Consider the following 21,977-nt stretch of genomic DNA (forward strand, 5'->3'; position numbering starts at 1 on the left):
AAGAGAAGGGTCACTCTGGGATGAGGCGGGCAAGGGCCCTAAGGCTGGGCTCTCCTCACCTGCCCCCTCTGCCACACCTTCCCTCCAGATGGCAGGTGCAGGAGGGCCTGGTGACTGAGCAAGACCTTCCTCCCCCCGCCCCACGTGCCCCCATACCTTCCTCATGGCCAGCTCCCTCCCCTTCTCCAGAGCATCCCGCTCCTTGGTAAGAGCATCGATGCGCGCTTCATACAGCTCACACTCCTTCTCCTGCTGCTTCAGCACCTCCTGCTCCCGCTCCACCTCCCGCTGGCTGCAGATCACTTGCTGCAAGGCAAGGAGGATGGGTGGGGTGAAAGGAGACCACCCTAAAGCCACCAACCCCCCCTAAACCCCAGCAGCATCTCCAGGACACCTGGCTGCCGCTGGCTCAGGCCACATCCAGTCCAGTGACCAGTGCTCCTTGTGGGAAGCGCCCTGGCACGGTGGGTGCCCAAGAGCCTCTCTCACACATAGCGGGGGGCAGCCTTCTCTGATGAGGTGCAGCTGCCTCAGTTAGCAGCAACATAGAAGTGGGAGTTTAAAATATCCCTGTGCAGCCTAACACCGAGGAAAATTCGCTGTTTTAAAAATCTGTGTATTGCTTTTGATTGTTTTGCTATTGTTTGCTTATCTCTGCAGCTGCAATCTCCTGGGTGACACAGACACCATTAGGTAGAATCATAGAATCCTAGAGTTGGAAGAGACCACAAGGGCCATCGAGTCCAACCCCCTGCCAAGCAGGAAACACCATCAGAGCTGTCCTGGGCTCCTTTGAAAGGAAGCGGGGAGGGATAAATACCTAAGAAATGATCCACCACAACTTGGATTCTGGGCCCTCTGACACCAGGGAGACCACGGCCATCCTCACGGGAAGACACACCTCTCAACTCTGACCTTTGTCAGCTAAAGGATTTTGCTTTGTGGGACCCACCTTGCTTTTATATATTTAGATACTTATATACCACCAATTCATACCATAAAATATAAATTAACATCAAAGTCACTAGCCAATCAAACTCAAGCAGTTGCATAGGCTAGTCTGCATAAAAGAAGTCTTCAAGAGACACTTGGAAATCCAAAGCCAGAGTGCCTCCCGCGTCTCTGCTGGAAGAGGGCTCCTCAGCTTGGGACTGGCAGCGCTGAATGCCCGACTCCTCAGGGAGGCCAGTTTGGCCCCTGCAAGGCAGCAGACAACCAGCAGCACTCCTCCAGGTGACCTGCGATGGAGCTGGGACCCAAGGGCTCCTCGAGTTGTCACAGGACCCTTCAACCTGACCCACGTGTGTGGGCAGACAGTGCAGATGCCCCTGTCAGCAGCCAGGATGCAACCTTCAGTGCTAGCTGGAGCTTCTGGACCAAGCTCACAGGCAACACCTCATTGCAGTAGTCCAGCGTGTGGGCTGCGGTGATTGGATCATCCAGATTTGGCTGCAGCTAGCTGGTCAGAGGCATTCCTAGCCAGTTGCTGGAGCCTCTACTGAAAAATGTACCCAGGAGTACCCCAAGCTATGTGTCTGCTCTTTCAGAGAGAGGGCAGCCCTGCCCAGAACAGGCAACTGATCTGTCTCCTGGGCATGGAAACCACCTTCCCACACAGCCTCTGTCTCCCCAAGATTCAAAACACCCAACATGCTGTGAGCCAGGTTTGCCTCTTATGGTTTGTCCAAATCCACTTTCTATAGTTTCTAACCCTCCACAATAGAATGGGATAAAAGACGATTTCCCCTTTCTTCCTGATTCCATTCTGAATATCCAAATCTTATTCACAAGCCTTGCCCTGTTCCCAGCTTCCTTTCAAACCCCTCTTTCCTGCAGTTCCTTCTGCTCCAGTAAACTGGTCAGTGCAACTGAGCTGCCGGCCGCTCTGACGGAGGAGACTCTATGGGCAGCCTGCCCTTGGGAGGACTTCCAGCTCTGCACAAAACCCAGCTGGTGGGGAAAGGCAGCAGACGCCTTGCCTTGCTCTGCCGCTGGGGCAACATGGGCTTCAGTTGCTTTGGAGGAGCAGCTCTTAAGCCTTTGGAACCAGGTCCTTCACTTGAATATGGCACCCAGTGAGTTCCAGGGGCTTTATAAATGTCAAGCCAGCCGGGAGCTGAGAGAGTTTCAAGCAGGCAGGCAGCCAGCAACTGAGTGGAAGAGGACCGGCCGGCCTCACTCACCTCCTTGATCTTCACCAGCTTCTGCTGCAGGAAGCGCACGTCCCGCGTGTGCTCCTGCTGCTTCTTGCTCACTTCCCCCATCTTGTGCAGGGCCGTCTTCATCCTGCAGTGGGGAAAGCACCCCATGAGGAGGCACGCAGAGGGGGTCTGGGGCACAGGACTCGGGGGTCCAACACCCACCCAGGTCTGTCAGTTAATCTGGTTGCCTGAAGTCCCTTCATAGGATGCCTAAGACAGATACGTGACGCCCTCTGAACCAGGGATGCCTACAGAGAATGCAGCTTGGGGGGCTACTTAAGTTCCTCTCAATGGGATGCAATCCTTAGTTCTTGGCTGATGGTCAGAAGGCAACTCTTGCTTCCCTTCCAGGGCTCCTCTCCATCCCTCCTGCACCCATGAACAAAGGTCTTTCAGGTAAACTCACCTATCCTGTGAATCAAAGTCCTGCAAAATACTAACAGATGGACCTTCTCCATCACCCTTCCTGGCCCCTTTTATTTATTAATGCATTTTTCAATATACATCATACAGTGGTACCTCGGGTTAAGTACTTAATTCATTCCAGAGGTCCGTACTTAACCTGAAACTGTTCTTTTTTTTAAAATGTTTTATAGTTTTTATTGTTAAAATAATTCAACATTAATACACATATATTACAAATATACAAGCATACAAACATACATTTCATACAACATTCCTACATACCTACAACATACCTACACTCAATCCCACAGATAATTCCTTTTCCCATCACCATCCACCACCCCTCTGTTCTTAACCTGAAGCACCACTTTAGCTAATGGGGCCTCCTGCTGCTGCCGCGCCGCCAGAGCACGATTTCTGTTCTCATCCTGAAGCAAAGTTCTTTTTATATATATAAAAAAATAATATTTATTAGAAGTCTAAAAGTTACACAAAATACCTTTTTCATTTCATTGTAAATCATCTCCCAGAAAGCCTTAATCCTTGGGCACGTCCACCAAAGGTGAAAGAATGCACCTTCAGTTTCTTTACATTTCCAGCATTTATTATCGGGCAAATGATAGATTTTTGCTAGCTTGACTGGTGTCATGTACCACATGTATATCATTTTCATAATATTCTCTCTTAAGGCATTACATGCCGTAAATATCATACCTGGGTCCATAACTGTTCCCAGTCAGCCATCATTATGTTATGTCCAACATCAATATTTATCCTTATCTTTCATTAACTTATTTCCTCGACCTCCTCACACCTCCCATTTTTGTATTCCAGTTATTAATTATATCAGCAAATCCTTTCCGTCTTTCACTGCTTTCTGTCTTTTAGTTATCTTAATTTATTTTTACCTTATCTTATCATCAAAACCTTAAAATTTATTTATACTTAACTCCTTATAATATTTCTACTAAAGTCATGTAATTTCATTCCAACATTTCCTAACATTCATTAATTTTACAATATTTATCTAAATAGATTTTTTAATTTTTTTCCAATCTTCTTCCACCGTCTCTTCTCCCTGGTCTCGGATTCTGTCAGTCCTTTCTATCAGTTCTACATAGCCCATCAGCCTGGTGATCATCTATCCGACGCTCTTAACTCTTCTCCATGTCCCATCTGCAGGTCTTCTTCAAATTTATGCTTACACTTTACTTCCATCTTGACAGTTCCTTTATTCCTTGTCGGCAAGTCAGCCCATACTCCATAGTCAAAACTAAAGTCCAAAAGATGTTTCGGGGCATGCTCCAAAGTCCCTTCGAGGCTGAAGGCCTCCACAACTCCAATCTCCCCCTGGCCCAGATCCGAATCACCAAGTCCAGAGCATCCCTTCATAAGGGAGTCTGTCCAACTTTCCTTCTCCGATCCAAGCAGGGCGTCGTCTCTCCAAATCTGGCTTTCAAAATCAATCACGCATGGCATCAGCTTATATCCATCAAATTGTCTCTGTGAAGACGAGACCTCCACTTGTATTACTTGTCAATTCTGTATCCAGGGCAGCTGTCTACCAACTCCACCTGGTACGCAGGCTGAGACCCTACCTGCCCGCAGACTGTCTCGCCAGAGTGGTGCATGCTCTGGTTATCTCCCGCTTGGACTACTGCAATGCGCTCTACGTGGGGCTACCTTTGAAGGTGACTCGGAAACTACAACTAATCCAGAATGCGGCAGCTAGACTGGTGACTGGGGGCGGCCGCCGAGACCACATAACACTGGTCTTGAAAGACCTACATTGGCTCCCAGTACGTTTCCGAGCACAATTCAAAGTGTTGGTCTTGACCTTTAAAGCCCTAAACGGCCTCGGCCCAGTATACCTGAAGGAGCGTCTCCACCCCCATCGTTCTGCCCGGACACTGAGGTCCAGCTCCGAGGGCCTCCTGGCGGTTCCCTCATTGCGAGAAGTAAAGCTACAGGGAACCAGGCAGAGGGCCTTCTCGGTAGTGGCGCCCGCCCTGTGGAACGCCCTCCCAGCAGATGTCAAAGCGATAAATAACTACCTGACATTCAGAAGACATCTTAAGGCAGCCCTGTTCAGGGAAGTTTTTAATCTGTGATATTTTATTGTATTTTTTGTTTCTATGGAAGCCGCCCAGAGTGGCTGGGGAAACCCAGCCAGATGGGCGGGGTACAAATAATAAATTATTATTATTATTATTATTATACTTGAGATTCAAAAGCAGTTTTTTCCATCGTCTTCTCCACAGCTTGCCATTTCGAAATGGGTTCCTGAGTCAATACCCGAATATTTTCTGTATAAATGTTCACTTTTTGTCCAAAATCAGTTGTTTTTTGTCCCAAATTGTCAATTTTATTAGCCATCACATCCGTCTTCTCATGAAGTTGTTCCAGTAGGGCGCTTATCTTGCAAAATGCATTCACTAGGGCTTCTTGTTTTGACATTCTTGTCCAAGGTCACTTTTATTTCTCACGGTCCTTGATTCTAACTGGAAAATTCCTTCACTCATGCAACAGTTTCAAAGGCTCCCTCTAGAGGAAACAATTTCTATTTGTATCTGTCCTTTTAGACCCAAATCCAATAACAGTTAATTTTCAATTTTCAGTTACTTTTTTCTCCTTTTTAAATGCAGAGGAAACAATGTATATCTCTTATTTAGCTATCTATCAGCATATGTTCTATTCGCAGTCAATGAGTTTTCCCAGACTTACTGACAGCTCGGTCCCAGGTTCAAAACGGTGGAAATTTCTCTCTCCTCACTCTCTCTCCTGCAGGCTTAAACAGTCCAAAAAGAATTCCCCCTCTTCTCCTGCTTCCAAGGGGGGCTTAATATTTTAAATGGTGAAAATTTAATCCTTTTCAAGAGGCTTTTCCCAGACTTTAGCTTGTGACGTCTTTGCTTTGATCTATTTACAAAACGGAAGGTGGACTTCCTGTTTAGAACCTTCCCGTTTCAGTGCCGAATTACGATGTTTGAGAATCCAATTTTCCGTTCTACTTACAAGTAGTTGTTTAAAGTCCAATTGTCCACAGGAAAAAGTCAGCACTCTCCAGCAACAGCAATGCGGCTTCGCTCCACGAAAAAAGCGATCGATTCGAAGCACCGCACCACTCACCCCACGTCGCTCTGGATCCCCGAAACCGGGTTTCCCCGCGAGTAGGGGAGGCGCAAAAGGTGCCAGCCGAATCCCAAGTCCACAGGCTTCTCCCGCCTGTGGTTTTTAATGGGTCTCCGCCTCGCCGTGGCGGTCAGACCTTAGTTTTCGCGGAGCGGATTCCTCTAGATGAGAGGAAATCCGCCATTGCCTGGAGGCGCTAACCCGGAAGTCGCCCTGAAGCAAAGTTCTTAACCTGAAGCACTATTTCTGGGTTAGCGGAGTCTGTAACCTGAAGCATATGTAACCCGAGGTACCACTGTACATTCATATTTACATCCTATCAAATCCTGTATGGACTTCCCAACCTATCTTTCCTTGATGCCCTCTTACACATTCTTATGTTTGTTATACCTCCATTTATTATCTACTCCAAAGGTTTTCAACCTTTGGGGGTCCACAGCTCCCTTGACCAACTCCCTTCTTTCTGTTTGGAACAGAAACAGCATCCTTGGCAGTACATTCATCTTTATAACAGCAATTCGGCCTAGCAGTGATAATTTCAAATTTGACCATATTTCTAAATCCTTTTTCACTTCAGACCAGCATTTTTCATAATTATCTTTAAATAAGTTCACATTCTTAGAAGTCATATTAACCCCCAAATATTTCACTTTCTTAGCCACTGTTAATCCTGTCACCTTCTGAAACTTATCTCTCTCCATTGCAGTTAAGTTTTTCTCCAGCACCTTTGTTTTCATTTTATTTAACTTAAAACCTGCTACCTGGCCAAAATCTTGAATTAATTCCGATGCTCTTTTAGTGCTAGATTCTGGCTCCTGTAAAGTTAATACCAGGTCATCAGCAAATGCTTTCAATTTGTACTGTTTAGCCCCCACTTGTATCCCTTTAACCGATTGGTCCCTTCTTATCATATTTAGCAAAACCTCCAGGACCGATATAAAGAGCAGTGGAGAGATTGGGCACCCTTGTCGCGTTCCTTTCTCAATCTTAAATTCTTCCGTCACCACATTATTCACAATTAATTTAGCCTTCTGTTCTGCATAAATTACACCTATACCATTTCCAAAACCTTCACCCACCCCCATCCCCTGTAGATTCTTTTTCATAAAACTCCAAGAAATGTTGTCACTAAACTTCTGTTCATGCAGCCTAGAGTAGCATTTCTTCATCTCAATATCACACTGAGCATTTGGACTAGAGGGACAACAGCAGGTCCCCAGGACTGAATCACTCTTGGGGTCAATGGAAAGGCAGATTCCTGCCACCAGAATACTTATGGCGTCCAAATCCCTTGATGATGGCTCTCAGTGGTTTGATGTAGACGTTAAAGGTACAGCAGACAGAATGGACCCTTGTGGGACTCCGCAGCCCCAGAACCAAGAAACAAACTCCCAGTGTTAGCCAAGAAACACATTGCTTTCCAGTAGTGACTGAGCAGGGGTGGAGCCCCCATAACAGGGCCTCCACATCCCACTGGCTTGAGCCGCTCCAGAATGCCACAGCCAAGCTCCTGGCCCCACCCCAAGGCAGCAACACGGCTGGACCCAGAGGCCTTACCTGAAGTCCCAGGAAGTGGTGTCACTGCTGCGCCCACCTTCCCAGCTGAGTGGAAGAGCCCGACTTACCGATCCAGCTGCTTGGCATTCTTCTCCTGCAGACTGCTCAACAGCAGTAGGAAGGTGTCAAGGAAATCCAGGAAAGTCTTGGGGCTGATGAGGGGGAGGTGAGCAGCCAGGGAAGTCATGTAGGCCATGGTACAGCAATGGATCTGGGAGGCAGCCTCGGCCGTGCGGTGCATCAAGTCCTTGAGGTCATGTACCGACGTCAGCCCTAACAACAGAGAATGGACATATAGGCCCAGGTCAGAGCTTGGGGTGGGGTGTCCCTCATGGAGACAGAGATTGGGATGCTGCCATCACCAAGACCAAGGAGAGTGGAGAACAAGTGGGCAAGCCAGTGTGGTGTAGTGGTTAAGAGTGGGAGTCTCGTAATCTGGGGAACCGGGTTCGCGTCTCCGCTCCTCCACATGCAGCTGCTGGGTGACCTTGGGCTAGTCACACTTCTTTGAAGTCTCTCAGCCCCACTCACCTCACAGAGTATTTGTTGTGGGGGAGGAAGGGAAAGGAGAATGTTAGCCGCTTTGAGACTCCTTAAAGAGAGTGAAAGGCGGGATATCAAATCCAAACTCCTCCTCTTCTTCTTCTTCTTCTTCTTCAAGCAAGCAAGCAAGCAGGGAGTTGGGGGGTGGCATGGTGGGCGCCCAGGGAGGCCTGCTGCAGGGGGCACAGGGCTGTTTGCTGTTGCTGGAGGGACAGGAGGGAGTAACCTTCCTCCCCACTCCCAGCTGCTGCTTCAGCGGCACCCACCTCGAGTGAACCTGGTTGAAGTCTTCTGGTGGTACATGAGGTGCTTGGAGGCCACTGCCACCAAGGACTCATGGCTCCATGGCTGATAGACCTCCAGGCTGCTGAGCACTTGGGCCAGGGCTGTGGCTGTGATGGGCGGCAGTGCCAAGGAGCCAGCACCCCCCAGCAGCAGCACCACATGCAGGTTGGCACGCACAAACTGGAAGAATCTGCAAGGGAAGCCAGAAGGCAGGACCTGAGCCCTGAACCAAGCCTCCCTTGCCAACCCCCTGGGCCAAGGGCAGCCCCAGCCCCACACCTTTGCAGAATGAGCTCCTCTCGCATGTTCCGCTTGATGTTCGGGTTCTCCTGCAGCAGGGCCTGGATGACAGCCATGGTGTCTTCTGGGCTGTAGAGGCCAGGGCACGTGCCCTCGGCCATCAGGGCCAGTAGCAGGTGCAGGTTGGCCAGGCTTATGCCTGCGTGCACCAGCAGCAGCACTCGCCTGCCCATGATGCCTGCCTGCCAGCTGGCCAATCGCAGCAAGGCCAGGGCCCCGGCCTCATCCTCTTTGGCAGGTATCTCCATGAGCAGCGAGGCGGTGGCACGAGCAGCCAGAGCCACGAGGGTCCTCCGCCCTGTGCAGCGGGCAAAGGAGACAATGGCCCCGTGCCGGTCAGGGCCGCAGAAGAGCCGGCTCAGGCGCACGATGTGCTTCAGCGCCTCCAAGCACAGCAGGAAGGTTTTGGGCAGCAAGGGCTTCAGCTGCTTCTCCAGGGTCTTCCAGAGCTTCTCTTGGTAAGGGTTGTGGGTGTTGGGGCTGTAGGAGTCGGGGCCCAGGTCCTTGCTGAAGACGACGTCCCGGAGCTCCTCACCTGGCTGCAGCAGGAGGTGGGAGGGCAGTAGAGGGCCGGTGCTCTCCTTCTTGGGAGAGCCATGGCGCCTGGCCTTGTGGAGCTGAAGCCGGGTGGGGGATGCCCGGCGTCGGTCACGTGGGGACCGGCCCTGGGAGGTAGGGGTCTGCTTCCTTGCAGCTTCCTCTGCGGTTTCCGCCTCTGTGGTCTCGCTCTCTAGCTCCAAAACAGCCAGGCCTTCTCCAGGGTCTGGGCGGTCCAAGGCCAGCGCTGCTGCCTGCTCCACTGGGTCCCAGGGGTCAGGGCAGCCCACCTCACCACTCCAAGGGAAGAGGGGCTTCTCTTCTTCTGGCTCCTCCTCCGCTGCCCATTCTGCATCAAGGCTGTTGCTGAAGCTCGTGCTGGGCAAGTGGAAGGCGATGCCAGCTCTGCTGGGCGGGTGGTGGTCCTGGTCCCTGGTGGGGCTGGAGGACCAGGTCCTCTGCGCCACCCGTATGACATTGCGCTTGGCACAGAAGGCGGTTATGGCGACGTCCATCAGCATCTGCTCGCAGAGCTCCCGCTGCTGCTCCCTCTGCAGTGGGTCACAGAAGACGCACAGACACTCGTGTATCCAGAGGCGGACGACCAGTCGGGTGCTGAGGAGGGCAGTATAGCCCGCCCCCATGGTCATCTTGGTCACCCCAGAGGTGCGCCGGCTGGATGCCTGCTTGAAGGTCTGTTCCTCCAGGGGACTGCTGAGGTGGATGCCTGGGCGGGGCCGCAGCAGGAACAGCCCCTTGAACACCTTCTGGATGTCGTGAAGCGAGAAGTGGAAGAGGCAGCAGGCGGGAGAGGGCGGGAACAAGCTCTTGGCCGTCTCATAGGCGTTGATGGTGGCCCTGACCAGCGCCAAGGCCAAGTCATTTTGCCGGGTCAGCAGGGGGAACTTCTCCAGCCAGCACAGAACAGGCTCCACATACAGGCCCAGCAGGGAGTCTCTGGTCATGAGCGGCAACACCACAGTGCTGAAGAGCCTGCCAAAGCGAGGGCAGAGGGGCAGGGCGCCTGTCATGGGCACGGAGAGTGTGCCAAAGCAGTTGAAGCCGGTGGCCGGGCAGTGCTGCACCTCCAGGGTCTCTCCGTGGTAGAACTGCTGGTAGCTCAGAGCCTGGCGCAGGGACTCCACCACAGGGCTCGAGCCCCGGGCTGAATCTGGACAGGAGGAGGAGGACCATAAGAGCTGTGGCAAAATCCCTCACGGCCTCCCCACGGAGCAGGGAGAGGACCTTCTCCTCCCCAGCCCCCTTGGCTCGCTCACCCACAAAGGCCAGGTGCAGGTCCTCCACCAGGAAGAGGCAGCGTCCCTTGGCAGCTGCCCCCCGCCCGGGCTTGCCCTTCTCTCGCGCCAGGCTGAGGAAGCGCTTGTGCAGCAGGTGGCGCAGGTGGGCTGGTCTAAGTGCAGGGGTGAGGCAGACCCGGTGGTAGCTGTGGTTCGGTTGCACCAGCATCTCTGCAAAGGTGGACTTCCCGCAGCCCGGCTCCCCAACCAGCAGGACTGGACGCTCGCTGCTCAGGAGCAGGTCCACCACGAAGAGCGCCCGCTCATGCTGAGGAGGGAAGAAGGAATGGCAGAACACACATGGGCTCCCCAGCCAGAGATTCCCCCCCCCCCAAGGGGCTGGCCCTACCTGGGGCTGCAGGACAGAGAAGGTGACTGGGAGGACCTTGACACGGTTGGATAGATAGGAGCCGTTGAAGGATTCCAGGGTGCCATCCGCTGCCAGGGGGCAGAGGTCGAAGGCGGAAGGCCCAGTGGGGAGCTTGATGGAGAACTGGCTCCTGTGCAGGGCCTGGCGGGCAAAGTGCTCAAAGAGAGGCCAGTGCCTGGAGGAAGACAAAGGGCAGGGGAAGAACTCTCTGGAGCCCCCAAGAGTGCAATACCAAAACGCTGCTCCACCCACCCCACCCACCGGCATGGCTCACACCCTGCCTGTTCAGCACCACCAATATAACAGAATCATATCAAATCGTAGAGTTGGAGGGGACCCATGTACAGTACTGCATGTACAGTAAGATGTTCTGGCCCCTGTGGAGAGTCAGCCTTTCCGAAAGCAGCTCTGCTGCACCACTGTGATGCCCACAAGGGAGAAAAGCCCAAGGTCCAGAGGGCAGAGGAGAGGATCTTGGCTGCTGGCTTTCCGTGGGTTGTCTTGTTCCAAGCCTGAAGTGGGTCTCTCCAAGCCCTCCTTGTCGTCGCAGGGCCTTGCCTGGGGGCAGGGGCATAGCATGGGGGGCCCCGGGGGTGGTTGCCCAGGAAAAAAAATGTTAGGGGCAAAACATTTCAACCAGGAAGCGACCTCTCCAGACAACAGAACAACTCTTCTTTTCTTTGCAGCTGTAATTTCCTGGGTGACGTGGCCCCATTAGGCAGCTGAATGTGCGTGTTCTCCATCCATTTCCCTCCCACTCCTCCGAGTGGCCCTGGGCACTGGCAACCCATGCTCCACCACCAGACAAGGGGGGAGGGGCTGAAGAAGAGCTTGGGATGGTCTGAATGAGGAGAGAGGGTTTTGGGGCAGAGACAGAGCCCTCTTGCCTCCATGCAGGACCTCCAGTGCCACTCACCTCTTCACTTGCCCTACCCCATGACGCTGGGATGCCCCTTGCTGGCTTCGGAGATGTCTTTGCAGGCTCCCACCCGCTTTGCTCCTCCAGTCCTCTCCCCTCCCCTCCCCCAAGCTCTCTTCCTCACTTGCATTTCTCCAGCCTCTGTGCTGCCCCCTCAGTACACAACATCAGCTAGTTGGCAGCTGGCGCCCGTCTGTCTCGGGAGACTAGGGAGGAGTGTGCCTTTGGGGGTGATGTCAAACTACTGGAAGGTGACAGCACCAAGAGGTCAATCTCTTTCCAAAGGCTCCTTCTTCCCTGGCTCTCCCCTGCCCCCGCGGGCCGTGATAAACATCTCCCTCCTTAGCTCTCCCCCCCACCTTGTGAGGCAAAGCGTGCAAAGAGTCCAGAGTACCTGGGGTGTAGGTGGCCTCCGAAGCCCCAGATGTAGGCAAAGACAAAGATGCTCTGCACCAGCAAGTGGTGGTGGGCAGGGACGGTGTCGTCCAGACTACGGGACACGGAGGCAGTGCGGCTGTCCAAGACGGTGCCCTTGGCGTCTGTGGGGAAAGGGCTGGGGTCAGCTGGGCTCCCCACCACGCTCCACAGAGCCAGGGCAAGGAGCCTCTCCACCACTAAACACACAAAGGGCATAGGGATCCACGGAAATAGCCCCACAACATGGGAGGCAGCCCTGGCAGGAAGAGGCTCCTTCCCCCACACCCTGGGGTCTCAACATGCCCCCAGGTCACTTACCTGTCGACTCCTGAGCAGCAGCAGGAGGAGGAGGAGGAGGCAGGTGCTTGACCCGGTCCCGGCGCAGGTGTTGCTCCAGCAGGGCAAGGAGGAGCCTCAGGAAGGTGGTGGTCTCCTGGACGCCCTGGGCCACGGGGTCCTGGGGGTGGGTGTGGGGGAGCAGCACCGAGCAGCAGTGCTCCTGCAGGAAGGCCAGCGTGGCGGGGAAGAGCTCCTCGGCCAGGCTGCGCAGCATGGCCAGGCTCTCCTGGGTCAGGCTGTACATGCGGTACACAGGGGCCAGGCCCGAGGCCAGCAGCCCCCGCCACAGGCCGGCCCCCCCGCAGTACAGCAGGGAGTAGTGGGTGCAGACGGAGGGGGCCACGTTGGAGGTGCTGGGCATTTCAAAGAGGAACTTGACATTCTCGGGGATCCGCAGCTTCTGCCCGTTCGGCAGGCTGAGGGAAGGTCTGGCACTGAAGAGGGAGGAGATGGGCTCCAGCCACTCTGCACAGGCTGCCCCGTCCAGCACCAGCCACTCCTGGGAGCTCCCCTCGCCAGTCCTGCGTGCCAGGGTGGAGGTGGCCGCTCTCTGCAGGACCCGGGAGAGGACCCCATCCTGCCATATGCTGCCCTCCAGGCTCCCCACAAACTCAGCTACACTCAGGCAGTTCGGCCACAGGCAGACGGTGCTGGTCGGCTGGAAGAGGCTGCCGGGGCTGCCCTCAGCCATGTGGGCCCCTGGTGCAGCATCGCTGGCTGCCAGCCGGCTCAGGGCCTTGGCCAGGGTGCGCCACATGGTGGTCTTGCCGCCCCCCGCAGGCCCCAGCAGAAGGACGCCTGGGGCCCCCTGCAGGGCCTGAAAGAGCTGGCCAGCTGTGCTCAGGAGCTCCTGCTCGGGCTGCAGCTTGTCCTCATGCAGCTGGGCCACCAAGGCACTCTGGAGGCGGTAGGGCACCCGCGACTCAAAGGCCTGCAGGGGGGCTCCCGGAAAGACCTCGCGCAGCAAGTCCTGCGTGTTCTGGAGTCGTGGGCACTCAGGGCCGCTGAGCAGCGAGGAGAGGCACAGCGCTTTGACCATGGCCGGCTGTTCCTCCAGGCCCTGGAAGAATGCGGCCCTGCCTGAGGGCCGGGCCTTGTGCGTCAGGGAGCCCTGCCCGGCTGGAGGGCTGAACAGGATGCTGACCGCCATCCTGACCACCTCCCGGACGAGGCTGCACCGGCCCAGGTGGGGTTTCGGGTTCAGCTCCCCCTCCAGGCGCAGAAAGTGGTTCAGCTTCTCTGCGAGACGGGTAGCCTCCCGGAAGCCAGCGGCCAGCAGGGTGACCTCTGCTAGCTGGGTGAGGTCAGGGGGCAGCATGGCCAGGGGGCGCAGGGCCAGGCACAGGGGCTCTGGGAGGCGCTCCAGGGTGATGACGCAGCCATAGGTCTCCCGCACCCGCAGCAGCCGCCCCCCAAAGAGGATGTTGCCCAGGACACGGGGCTGGGAGGGCTCGGCCTCATCGGTGCCCAGCTCCAGCATGGGGATGGCAGGCTGCAACTCACCCTCGGAGCTCTCAGAGCTCTCGGAGCTCTGGCTGGAATGGGGGGAGCCGCCACCCGAGGACACCCCTGCTGTGGCCCCACGGCCCCCTTGCAGGCTCTGGCACATCCGCTGCAGGTCAACCAAACGCTGGCTGAAGGCCGAGAGCACCGCCGCCTCCAACCGCTCCGCCGCCTCCAGCAGCAGCAGTGCGCCAGCATGCACCGCCCCGCAAAGGTAGCGCGAGAGGCAGCCCACCGACATCTGCAGGGTGCAGTGCAGGGTGACCAGCTGGCGACCCAGAGCCTCGGCCAGGCCCCGCACCGTGTGAGACTTGCCCACGTCCGGGTGGCCCAGCAGGCCTCCGCAGCGGAAGTCATCCAGCGCCAAGAGCAGCCCCAGGAAGGTCTTGTCCAGCGAGGGGCTCCCCAGGAGGTGCAGGCAGGGCCCCAGGTACTCATAGTCATAGCGGAAGCGGCGGTCAAGGGCTTCTGCCCAGCAGCCAGGGGGGCTGCCCACCCAGGGGCTGCCGGCAGGGAGCCCCGCCGCCTGGGCGCACTCGGGACTCAGGGCCACGCGGTACTTGAGGAGCCGGGCCCACTCAAAGGCTCGCGGGGAGCTCACCTGGCACTGGAGCAGCCGGGCAAGGGTGTCGCGCTGCTGCACCGTCAGGGTGATTAGCACCTCCAGCAGCAGACCCAGCTGCTCACTGCCGGGCCGGCAGGAGCGCAGGTTGCGGAAGTTGCGGACGTAGTGGGCCAGGGCTTCCAGCTTCAGGTTTAGCTTGAGCTCCAGCTCTGGCTGGCAGCGTTGATTTGAGAGGGCCTCCTCCAGGCTGGCGCGCCACAGGGCCTCCTCGGCTAGCACCACACATTGGTTGGGGAAGGTGCGGCCCAGCGTGGCCCAGCCCTCCACCACCATGTGGAGGGGCAGCTCGGTGGGGCCAGGGCGATGCTTGAAGGCCACGTCCAGCTGGGGCCGCAGTGCCAGGCGCTGGGCCACACACTGCTGCATCCGCTGAAAGACGGTCTCTTTCATGCGCTGCTCCAGGGCGCAGAGCCACTGGGTGGCCTTCCGGCTGAGGCAAACTATGCTGCACAGCTCCAGCTCCTCCTCCTGGTCCCCCACCAGGCCCGTCACCTGCACCACCGGCAGCTCGGCCGACAAGGTGCCACGGTTGTGGGTGGCGGAGGGCACGATGAGCGCCAGCTGGCGCACTCCGGGGAAACAGCGCTGGGCCCAGACGGAGGCCTCTGCCGGCTCAGAGGCTGTGGCCAGCAGGCTGATCAGCTCCTCGTTGCTGAGGAAGAAGAGGCGGGGGAAGCCCATGCGCGTGCCCTCCAGCACGTAGTCCAGGGCCCGGATGATGACCTGCAGGTCTCTGGAGCCGTCCACAAAGGCTTCTTGCAAGGCACCCCCCACAAAGCGGCTCTCGCGGCAGGAGCCACAGGGGGGCCTCACACTGGACAGCACCAGCGGGTCATTGCAGGTCACCTGTATGAACTCTCGGAAGTGGCTGTCCACCCGCTGGAACCGCGACTCCTGCATGGAAGGGGAAGGGGGAAGACTGGGCTGCAGCAAGGGCCTTCGGGCAGGGGACCAGTGCCAGGGCCACCAAGAGGCTCGTGGGCTAAAAGAGGCCCGTCTGCAACTCACCAGCTCAGAGCTGGGGAGACTGATGTCCATCTCGTAGAGAACAATGTTCAAGAAGACCCATTTCTGCTGGAAATTGACCCAGGCCTCGAGGAGGGATTCTGAGGTACAAAGTGGAGATGAGGAGAGGGAAGACTCTCTCTTTGCTGCAGAGCACCTCCTCCCCCATGGCCAAGCTGGCCCAGAGCTATGGCTGCCCCCACCCCAAAAAGAGGGCAGCAGCAGAACTGCCCTTTTCCCGGGGCCTCCTGCCCCAGCTCCTCACCAAAGGAACGCAGGATGGACGCCCAGCTCTCAGCCTCCAGCAGGATGTCGGAGGAGAACGGGGAGAGGATGATGTTCTGGAGAGTCAAGAGGCTGTGCTCCACCATTGCCTTCAGCTCTGCAGTATCTGAGGCCAAGACCAGAGGATGAGGGCTGGGCAGGGAGAGGAGGCAGAGCCCACCTTTGCCCCTGCCACACAGGCGTGAGGGCCACCTTCAGAGGACTCTCTCTGCTCGGGTCACAGCTCAGTCCCCCCTCCCCAAGTGAGGAGCCCTTGCCATTGCAGCCGAGGCTGGCACTCTGGTGCTTTACCTGACAAAACGTAAGTGCCACTGTCCTTAGAGATGTATTCCAGCTTGGGCTGGCGGTGCCGTGCAGCAGCCGGCCGGCGAAAGCGCTCAGGCTGCGGCTCCTTGTGGGGAACGTTGAGGATGAAATTGACGAGGCGGAACTGCTTCTCGGCCCAGGACCTCTCCAGGCGGAAAAGGGTGTCCCTGGCGTAATGGCGGCTCTTCTCCAAAGCATAGACCTGGGGATCAAGGAAGGTCACAGCCCCCCAAGAGAAAGTGGTGGGGTGGTGCCAGGCTGGGCCACAGGGGGCCTAGCTTCTGCTAACCTGCCATGCCAAGCTACTCACCCTGAAGATGGAGTCACTGTGCTCCAGGAGCGGGTAGGAAAGGAGCTGCCCCAGTGTGAACTGCATGTTGAGGGGGCACTTGACACCCATCGCTGAGAGAGAGAAAGAGAGAGGGCAGCTGAGGAGATGGGCTCTGTCCGAGTCCTCAGAGGAGGCTTCTTCCCCACCTCCCTGCCTGCTGGCTTCTTGACCCCCGCTGCTCCCATCATGGAAAGAGAGGAGGAGGAGGAGGAAGCACTTTGACCTCCAGGGCAGGGTCCAGCAGGGGCCAAGGTGCTTCCTGCCTCATGTCTGAGCACCAGGGTCTCACCAGCAAATATCTCCTTCCAGCAGCTGAGCTTGAGAAAGTGGCTGCCCAGTTTCAGGAGGATAGGGAGGTACTTCTGCAAGTTGGCAATGGCACGCAGGCAGGCTTGCAGCACCTGGTTTGGGCTGGGCAGGCAGCGCTCCAGGCTGATCACCTCCTTTTGCCACTCTTCGGTCTTCTCCATGGCCAAACCGGTGTTGAACTGGGGGGTGGGGAAGAGAGGAGAGGCAGCCTCACATAGGTTGCATGCTGGGGGAGAGGGAGGGACTGTGGTTTGGGACCCCAAAAGTGGTTCTCCTTGGGCAGGGAGAGGCCAAGCCAGCCCCCTCCGTCTCTTTACCTTGACAAATGCCAGACACTTCCACTCAGTGATCTGCTCAGTGATGATGCGGAAAAGCTGCCAGATGCGAGTGTGGATCTCGATGACCCCCTGCTTCCCAGTGATGAATGTGACGTCCATGCAATCCCCTGAGGAGGCAGCAAAAGGCCGCAGCAGGGTTCACACCCAGCCCAGAAGAAGGGAGCTCCCTCCTTGCAAGGAAAGGACAACCTGCAGCTCACCTGTCAGGATCCGCTGGGAACGGCAGAGATCAGTGATGCGCAACACCGTGGCCTGGAAGGACTGGCAGAGAGTGCGCAGCTCCTCTTCCATGGCCCGGGGGTTCTGGGAGGGGTCCTGGAAACGCCCCATTGTCACGACAGTCAGCAGCTCCTGCAGCTCCAGGGTCGCTTTCCGGAGGGAGCTACTGAGCTCAGCGATGATGCTGAGGCGCCGTGAGACAATGAAGTCCGAGACCTCCCGCTGCTGGTACGCAAAGGCATCCCAGGTGTCCAGGAGCTGCAAGAGCCAAGGCTGAGGGTCAGGCTCATGCCAGGCTCTCCGGGCACCTCACCCGAGAGGAGCCTGCACAGCCCAAAGGGCTGCTCTCCATCCCAGGCACATACCAAGTCTGCCCCCAAGTCTGCTCATCTCTGGTCACAAACGCTATAGGAAGGAAAAGGTGTGCTGGAGGTGGCCTGCTCAGCATCACACAAGTGCAACATACTAGAAATTCCACAGAGTCATTGTGGGTGAGGATACTGGGTGCCCATAGTTATTTAGTGCTGGGCATGCTATCATCCCATAGCTGTCAACTTTTCCCTTTTCTTGCGAGGACTCCTATTCACAATAAGGGAATTTCCCTTAAAAATTGAGATGGATACTTAATCAGTGAGACATGTTGTAGTGATATCAAATTCAAGATATATTTAAATTGCCAGTCACGAAGGCAATCCAACATGGTCACTTTTGGCTTCAAATGAGAAAACTGACCAAGAATGAGAGCACTGGTAAAAGGAAAGTTGAAAAGCAAAACCAAGTGAGTGAAAACTCTTCAAAATACTTGGGGGTTGTTGAAGAACCACAATACTAGAAGCTCAGTTGGAACATAAGCATGTCAGTAACACAGCTACACCTCCACTGAATGCATGAAAACAAAAACATATGAATCAGACTAAGAGAATGCTGAGGGAAAAACAGAGGTGGCTGAATGTCCTCCAGTCCACTCCTCAAACAGAAATTCACAGTAGGTACCAATTTCCATTTTTGGCCAGAATGGACTGGAGGGTATTCAGGGAACAGGATGTAGCACCGCAGGATCCCCAAAGGATGGGCTGGGATTCCTCTGCATCAAAACCAAAGATGAACAACCCTCTGAGCACCTCTCCTCAGTGTCAGCTGGGGGAAAACCATCTACTTTATAGGGCTTCACCAAAGTATGTGAGGTCCCTGCAGACGTCAACAACCGGGAAATTGTCCTTTAAAACAAGCCATGGTGCCATTTCCTTAAAGAATGAGTGGAGAGTCCCCAAGGACTTCCCCATAGGCCTGGGTAATACACAAATTAAGACATTTAGAAAATAAAGGATGAGGACACCTTCATCTTCTTAGATGGACCTGAGAAAGAAGAGCCAAACAGGAAAGGCTCACATTCTGTCTGAGAGAAAAATGTCTGACACACCGGACATCTGGGGACTGCCAGCTAGGGCAGAAAGAGGGAAGCCCTCCCAGGTTTGGGGCTCTATGGAAAACTGAATGGAAAGTGGTCTGGGGATAAAAGCACATCAGGATCCCCTCGGAAAGAGCTGAGTTGAGCATCAGAGGACAAAGCCCCCAACTCTGAAGAAGACCTACAAGGTGAAGGACTGGCTACGAGGAAAAGAGTTCTCTTTTTATGTACATTAGTTTTCTATAACTGTATTGTGAAAGTTTTTCAAAGTACAGCAAGATATAGAAAAGGGCACGGGTGGCGCTGTGGGATAAACCACAGAGCCTAGGACTTGCTGATCAGAAGGTCGGCGGTTTGAATCCCCGTGACGGGGTGAGCTCCCGTTGCTCGGTCCCTGCTCCTGCCAACCTAGCAGTTCGAAAGCACGTCAAAGTGCAAGTATATAAATAGGTACCGCTCCGGCGGGAAGGTAAACGGCGTTTCCGTGCGCTGCTCTGGTTCGCCAGAAGCGGCTTAGTCCTACTGGCCACATGACCAGCATGTGCGCTGGCTCCCTTGGCCAATAAAGTGAGATGAGCGTTGCAACCACGGAGTCGGCCACGACTGGACCTAATGACCAGGGGTCCCTTTACCTTTTAGATATAGAAAATGAATGTACATAAAAAATAGATGGAAAAAGTTACAAAAGGAAAAAGAAAAGAAAGAAAAAGAAGCAGACAGAAGATAGGGAAGGAAGAGAAGAGAGAAGAAAAGAGGAAAAGAAGCAATATAGAAAGTGAAAAAGAACTTCTGATTTTCCATCTGACGGTTACATTCAAAAGTTATGAAAAATGTATTATTTTAAGAGAAGGAAATCTACCTTTTCAGTAGCTAAAGGAGAAGCCTCAAGAAACTAGGGAAACTTCCCACCTGGGAAGAATGGCAGATGAAACTGATGGACTACATGGAAATGGCGGAAATGACTGGCAGAATCCGAGACCAGGGAGAAGAGTCGATGGAAGAAGATTGGAAAAAATTTAAAGTATATTTACAGAAATATTGCAAAATTAATGAATGTTAGAAGAATATTGGAATGAAGCTATATGGTTTTAGCAGAAGGGTTAATAAGAATTATATGAATATTAAGTGTTAATGTGTTAAAGTGGAAAATTTAAAGTTAAATTGTGTTAGGATAAATTATACAATAAAAATTGAAGAGGAGGGAAAGGATTTGTTGAACCAGATAATTTGAACTAGAATACAAAAAAGGGAGATGCGAGGAAGTCGAGGAAATAAGCTAATGAAAGATTTAGATACAAAATTTGGAAGTGTGTTTTTGTTTTTTGTTGTATTGTATTGTTTTTCTCTCTTTTTTATTGTTGATGTATTGTTTGTTGAATTCATGTATTGTTTTTCTTCATTGTTTTTCTTTTTATAATTATAAAATATTTAATAAATTTTATTTTTTTTAAAAAAAGAAACTAGGGAAGGACACTCCTGGCATTTCCTGCCCTTCCGATCCATCTTCTAGGGGAGTTCCTAAAACTCCTCAGGGACTCCTGAGGTAAAAAGGGATGATTTCAAGCTGAAGCTGCTTAGAGCGGCCCTTGCAAACACCTCCACACAGAAGGGCCAAGTCTTCTTCTGGTGAGCAGCTTGGGGGTGTTTTATTCTGATCAAGTGGAGAGGGAGAAATCCCTTTGAATCTCCTGCAAAACCTCCTGAGGGCCAGCCTGACGGGACGGAAATGTCACGAAGGAATCAAGAAAGCCGGACCTTGAGAGGCTGCCTGGGAAAGGCTTGGGGAGAGCGGCCGGGAGGCAGCGCTCTGAGGGAGCCATTTTGAGCTGGGGAGGGAAAGGCGGGAAAAGGCTTCAGCCGGAGGGCGGCTGCCATGTCTGGGCCCGGCTGCTCCATCCCGGTCTGTTCTGAGGAGAAAAATGTCTCCGCTCCTCACAGAAGCCGTCCATGGCAGGAAGAAAGGAGAACCAGGCCCTGCAGCCGGGGACTCGGGTGAGGGAAGCTTCCGGAGGAGAAGCCAGGGACGGGGAAGGCCTTGGAGGCCCAAGCGGAGCCTCGCCTGCTGCGTCTCTCCTGGCCCTGTCAGAGCAGGGAGGGAGGGAGAGAGACCCCTCAATGGCCGCCTGCAGGGGAGCCAGGGCTGAGGGGGGCCCAGAGGAAGAGGGCCCCCTGGGCCGGAGGGAGCTTGGAGGCGGCCCTCAGCTCCGGAAGGGAATGGGACCCTTTCTGGGTCCAGCTCTCCTTTGTCAACTACAAATTGCCACTGTTTTATGTGTTGAATATATGCAAGATGGTAATTTATGGACCTAATAAGTATCTCAAGCCATTTGCACTCCTGTCTTCCACTGCCTCCCACAGTTTGGTCAAACTCATGCTGGTAGCTTTGAGAACGTCATCCAACCATCTCGTCCTCTGTTGTCCCCTTCTCCTTGTGCCCTCCATCTTCCCCAACATCAGGGTCTTTTCCAGGGAGTCTTCTCTTCTCATGAGGTGGCCAAAGTCTTGGAGCCTCAGCTTCACGATCTGTCCTTCCAGTGAGCACTCAGGGCTGATTCCCTTCAGAATGGAGAGGTTTCATCTTCTTGCAGTCCATGGGACTCTCAAGAGTCTCCTCCAGCACCAGAATTCAAAAGCATCCATTCTTCGGCGATCAGCCTTCTTGATGGTCCAGCTCTCACTTCCATACATCACTACTGGGAAAATCATAGGTTTAACTATAGAGACCTTTGTTGGCAAGGTGATGGCTCTGCTTTTGAAGATGCTGTCTAGGTTTGTCATTGCTTTTCTCCCATGAAGCAGGTATCTTTTAATTTCGTGGCTGCTGTCACCATCTGCAGTGATCATGGAGCCCAAGAAAGTAAAATCTCTCACTGCCTCCATTTCTTCCCCTTCTTTTTGCCAGGAGGTGATGGGACCAGTGGCCATGATCTTCGGTTTTTTGATGTTGAGCTTCAGACCATATTTTACGCTCTCCTCTTTCACCCTCATTAAGAGGTTCTTTAATTCCTCCTCACTTTCTGGCATCCAAGTTGTGTCATCTGCATATCTGAGGTTGTTGATATTTCTTCCGGCAATCTTAATTCCGGCTTGGGATTCATCCAGCCCAGCCTTTCGCATGATGAATTCTGCATATAAGTTAAATAAGCAGGGAGACAATATGCAGCCTTGTCGTATTCCTTTCCCAATTTTGAACCAATCAGTTGATCCATATCCAGTTCTAACTGTAGCTTCTTGTCCCACATAGAAATTTCTCAGGAGACAGATGAGGTGATCAGGCACTCCCATTTCTTTAAGAACTTGCCATAGTTTGTTGTGGTCGACACAGTTGAAGGCTCTTGCGTAGTC

General features: G+C 54.2%; 1 protein-coding gene across 5 annotated transcripts in view; it reads right to left on the reverse strand.

Moving 5' to 3' along the window:
- Positions 1-21,977, reverse strand: part of DNHD1 (dynein heavy chain domain 1) — a 52,196-nt gene that overhangs the window by 10,082 nt on the left and 20,137 nt on the right. For 4 of the 5 annotated variants that reach the window (XM_083435933.1, XM_083435931.1, XM_083435930.1 and 1 more), the window contains 16 exons: positions 17,206-17,482; positions 16,985-17,112; positions 16,648-16,846; positions 16,338-16,429; positions 16,013-16,229; positions 15,702-15,827; positions 15,440-15,537; positions 12,283-15,325; positions 11,942-12,086; positions 10,608-10,803; positions 10,238-10,526; positions 8,403-10,131; positions 8,105-8,313; positions 7,364-7,568; positions 2,184-2,286; positions 157-306 (listed from right to left, as the gene is read on the reverse strand). In XM_083435933.1, the coding sequence (XP_083292059.1) occupies positions 157-306; positions 2,184-2,286; positions 7,364-7,568; positions 8,105-8,313; positions 8,403-10,131; positions 10,238-10,526; positions 10,608-10,803; positions 11,942-12,086; positions 12,283-15,325; positions 15,440-15,537; positions 15,702-15,827; positions 16,013-16,229; positions 16,338-16,429; positions 16,648-16,846; positions 16,985-17,112; positions 17,206-17,482 (7,206 nt within the window). The remainder of the gene's footprint in view (positions 1-156; positions 307-2,183; positions 2,287-7,363; positions 7,569-8,104; positions 8,314-8,402; positions 10,132-10,237; positions 10,527-10,607; positions 10,804-11,941; positions 12,087-12,282; positions 15,326-15,439; positions 15,538-15,701; positions 15,828-16,012; positions 16,230-16,337; positions 16,430-16,647; positions 16,847-16,984; positions 17,113-17,205; positions 17,483-21,977) is intronic. The other variant, XM_083435932.1, reaches the window with a different exon arrangement.

Source organism: Podarcis tiliguerta (genome assembly GCF_965153285.1).
Source record: "Podarcis tiliguerta genome assembly, chromosome: 4".
NCBI classification, from domain to species: domain Eukaryota; kingdom Metazoa; phylum Chordata; class Lepidosauria; order Squamata; family Lacertidae; genus Podarcis; species Podarcis tiliguerta.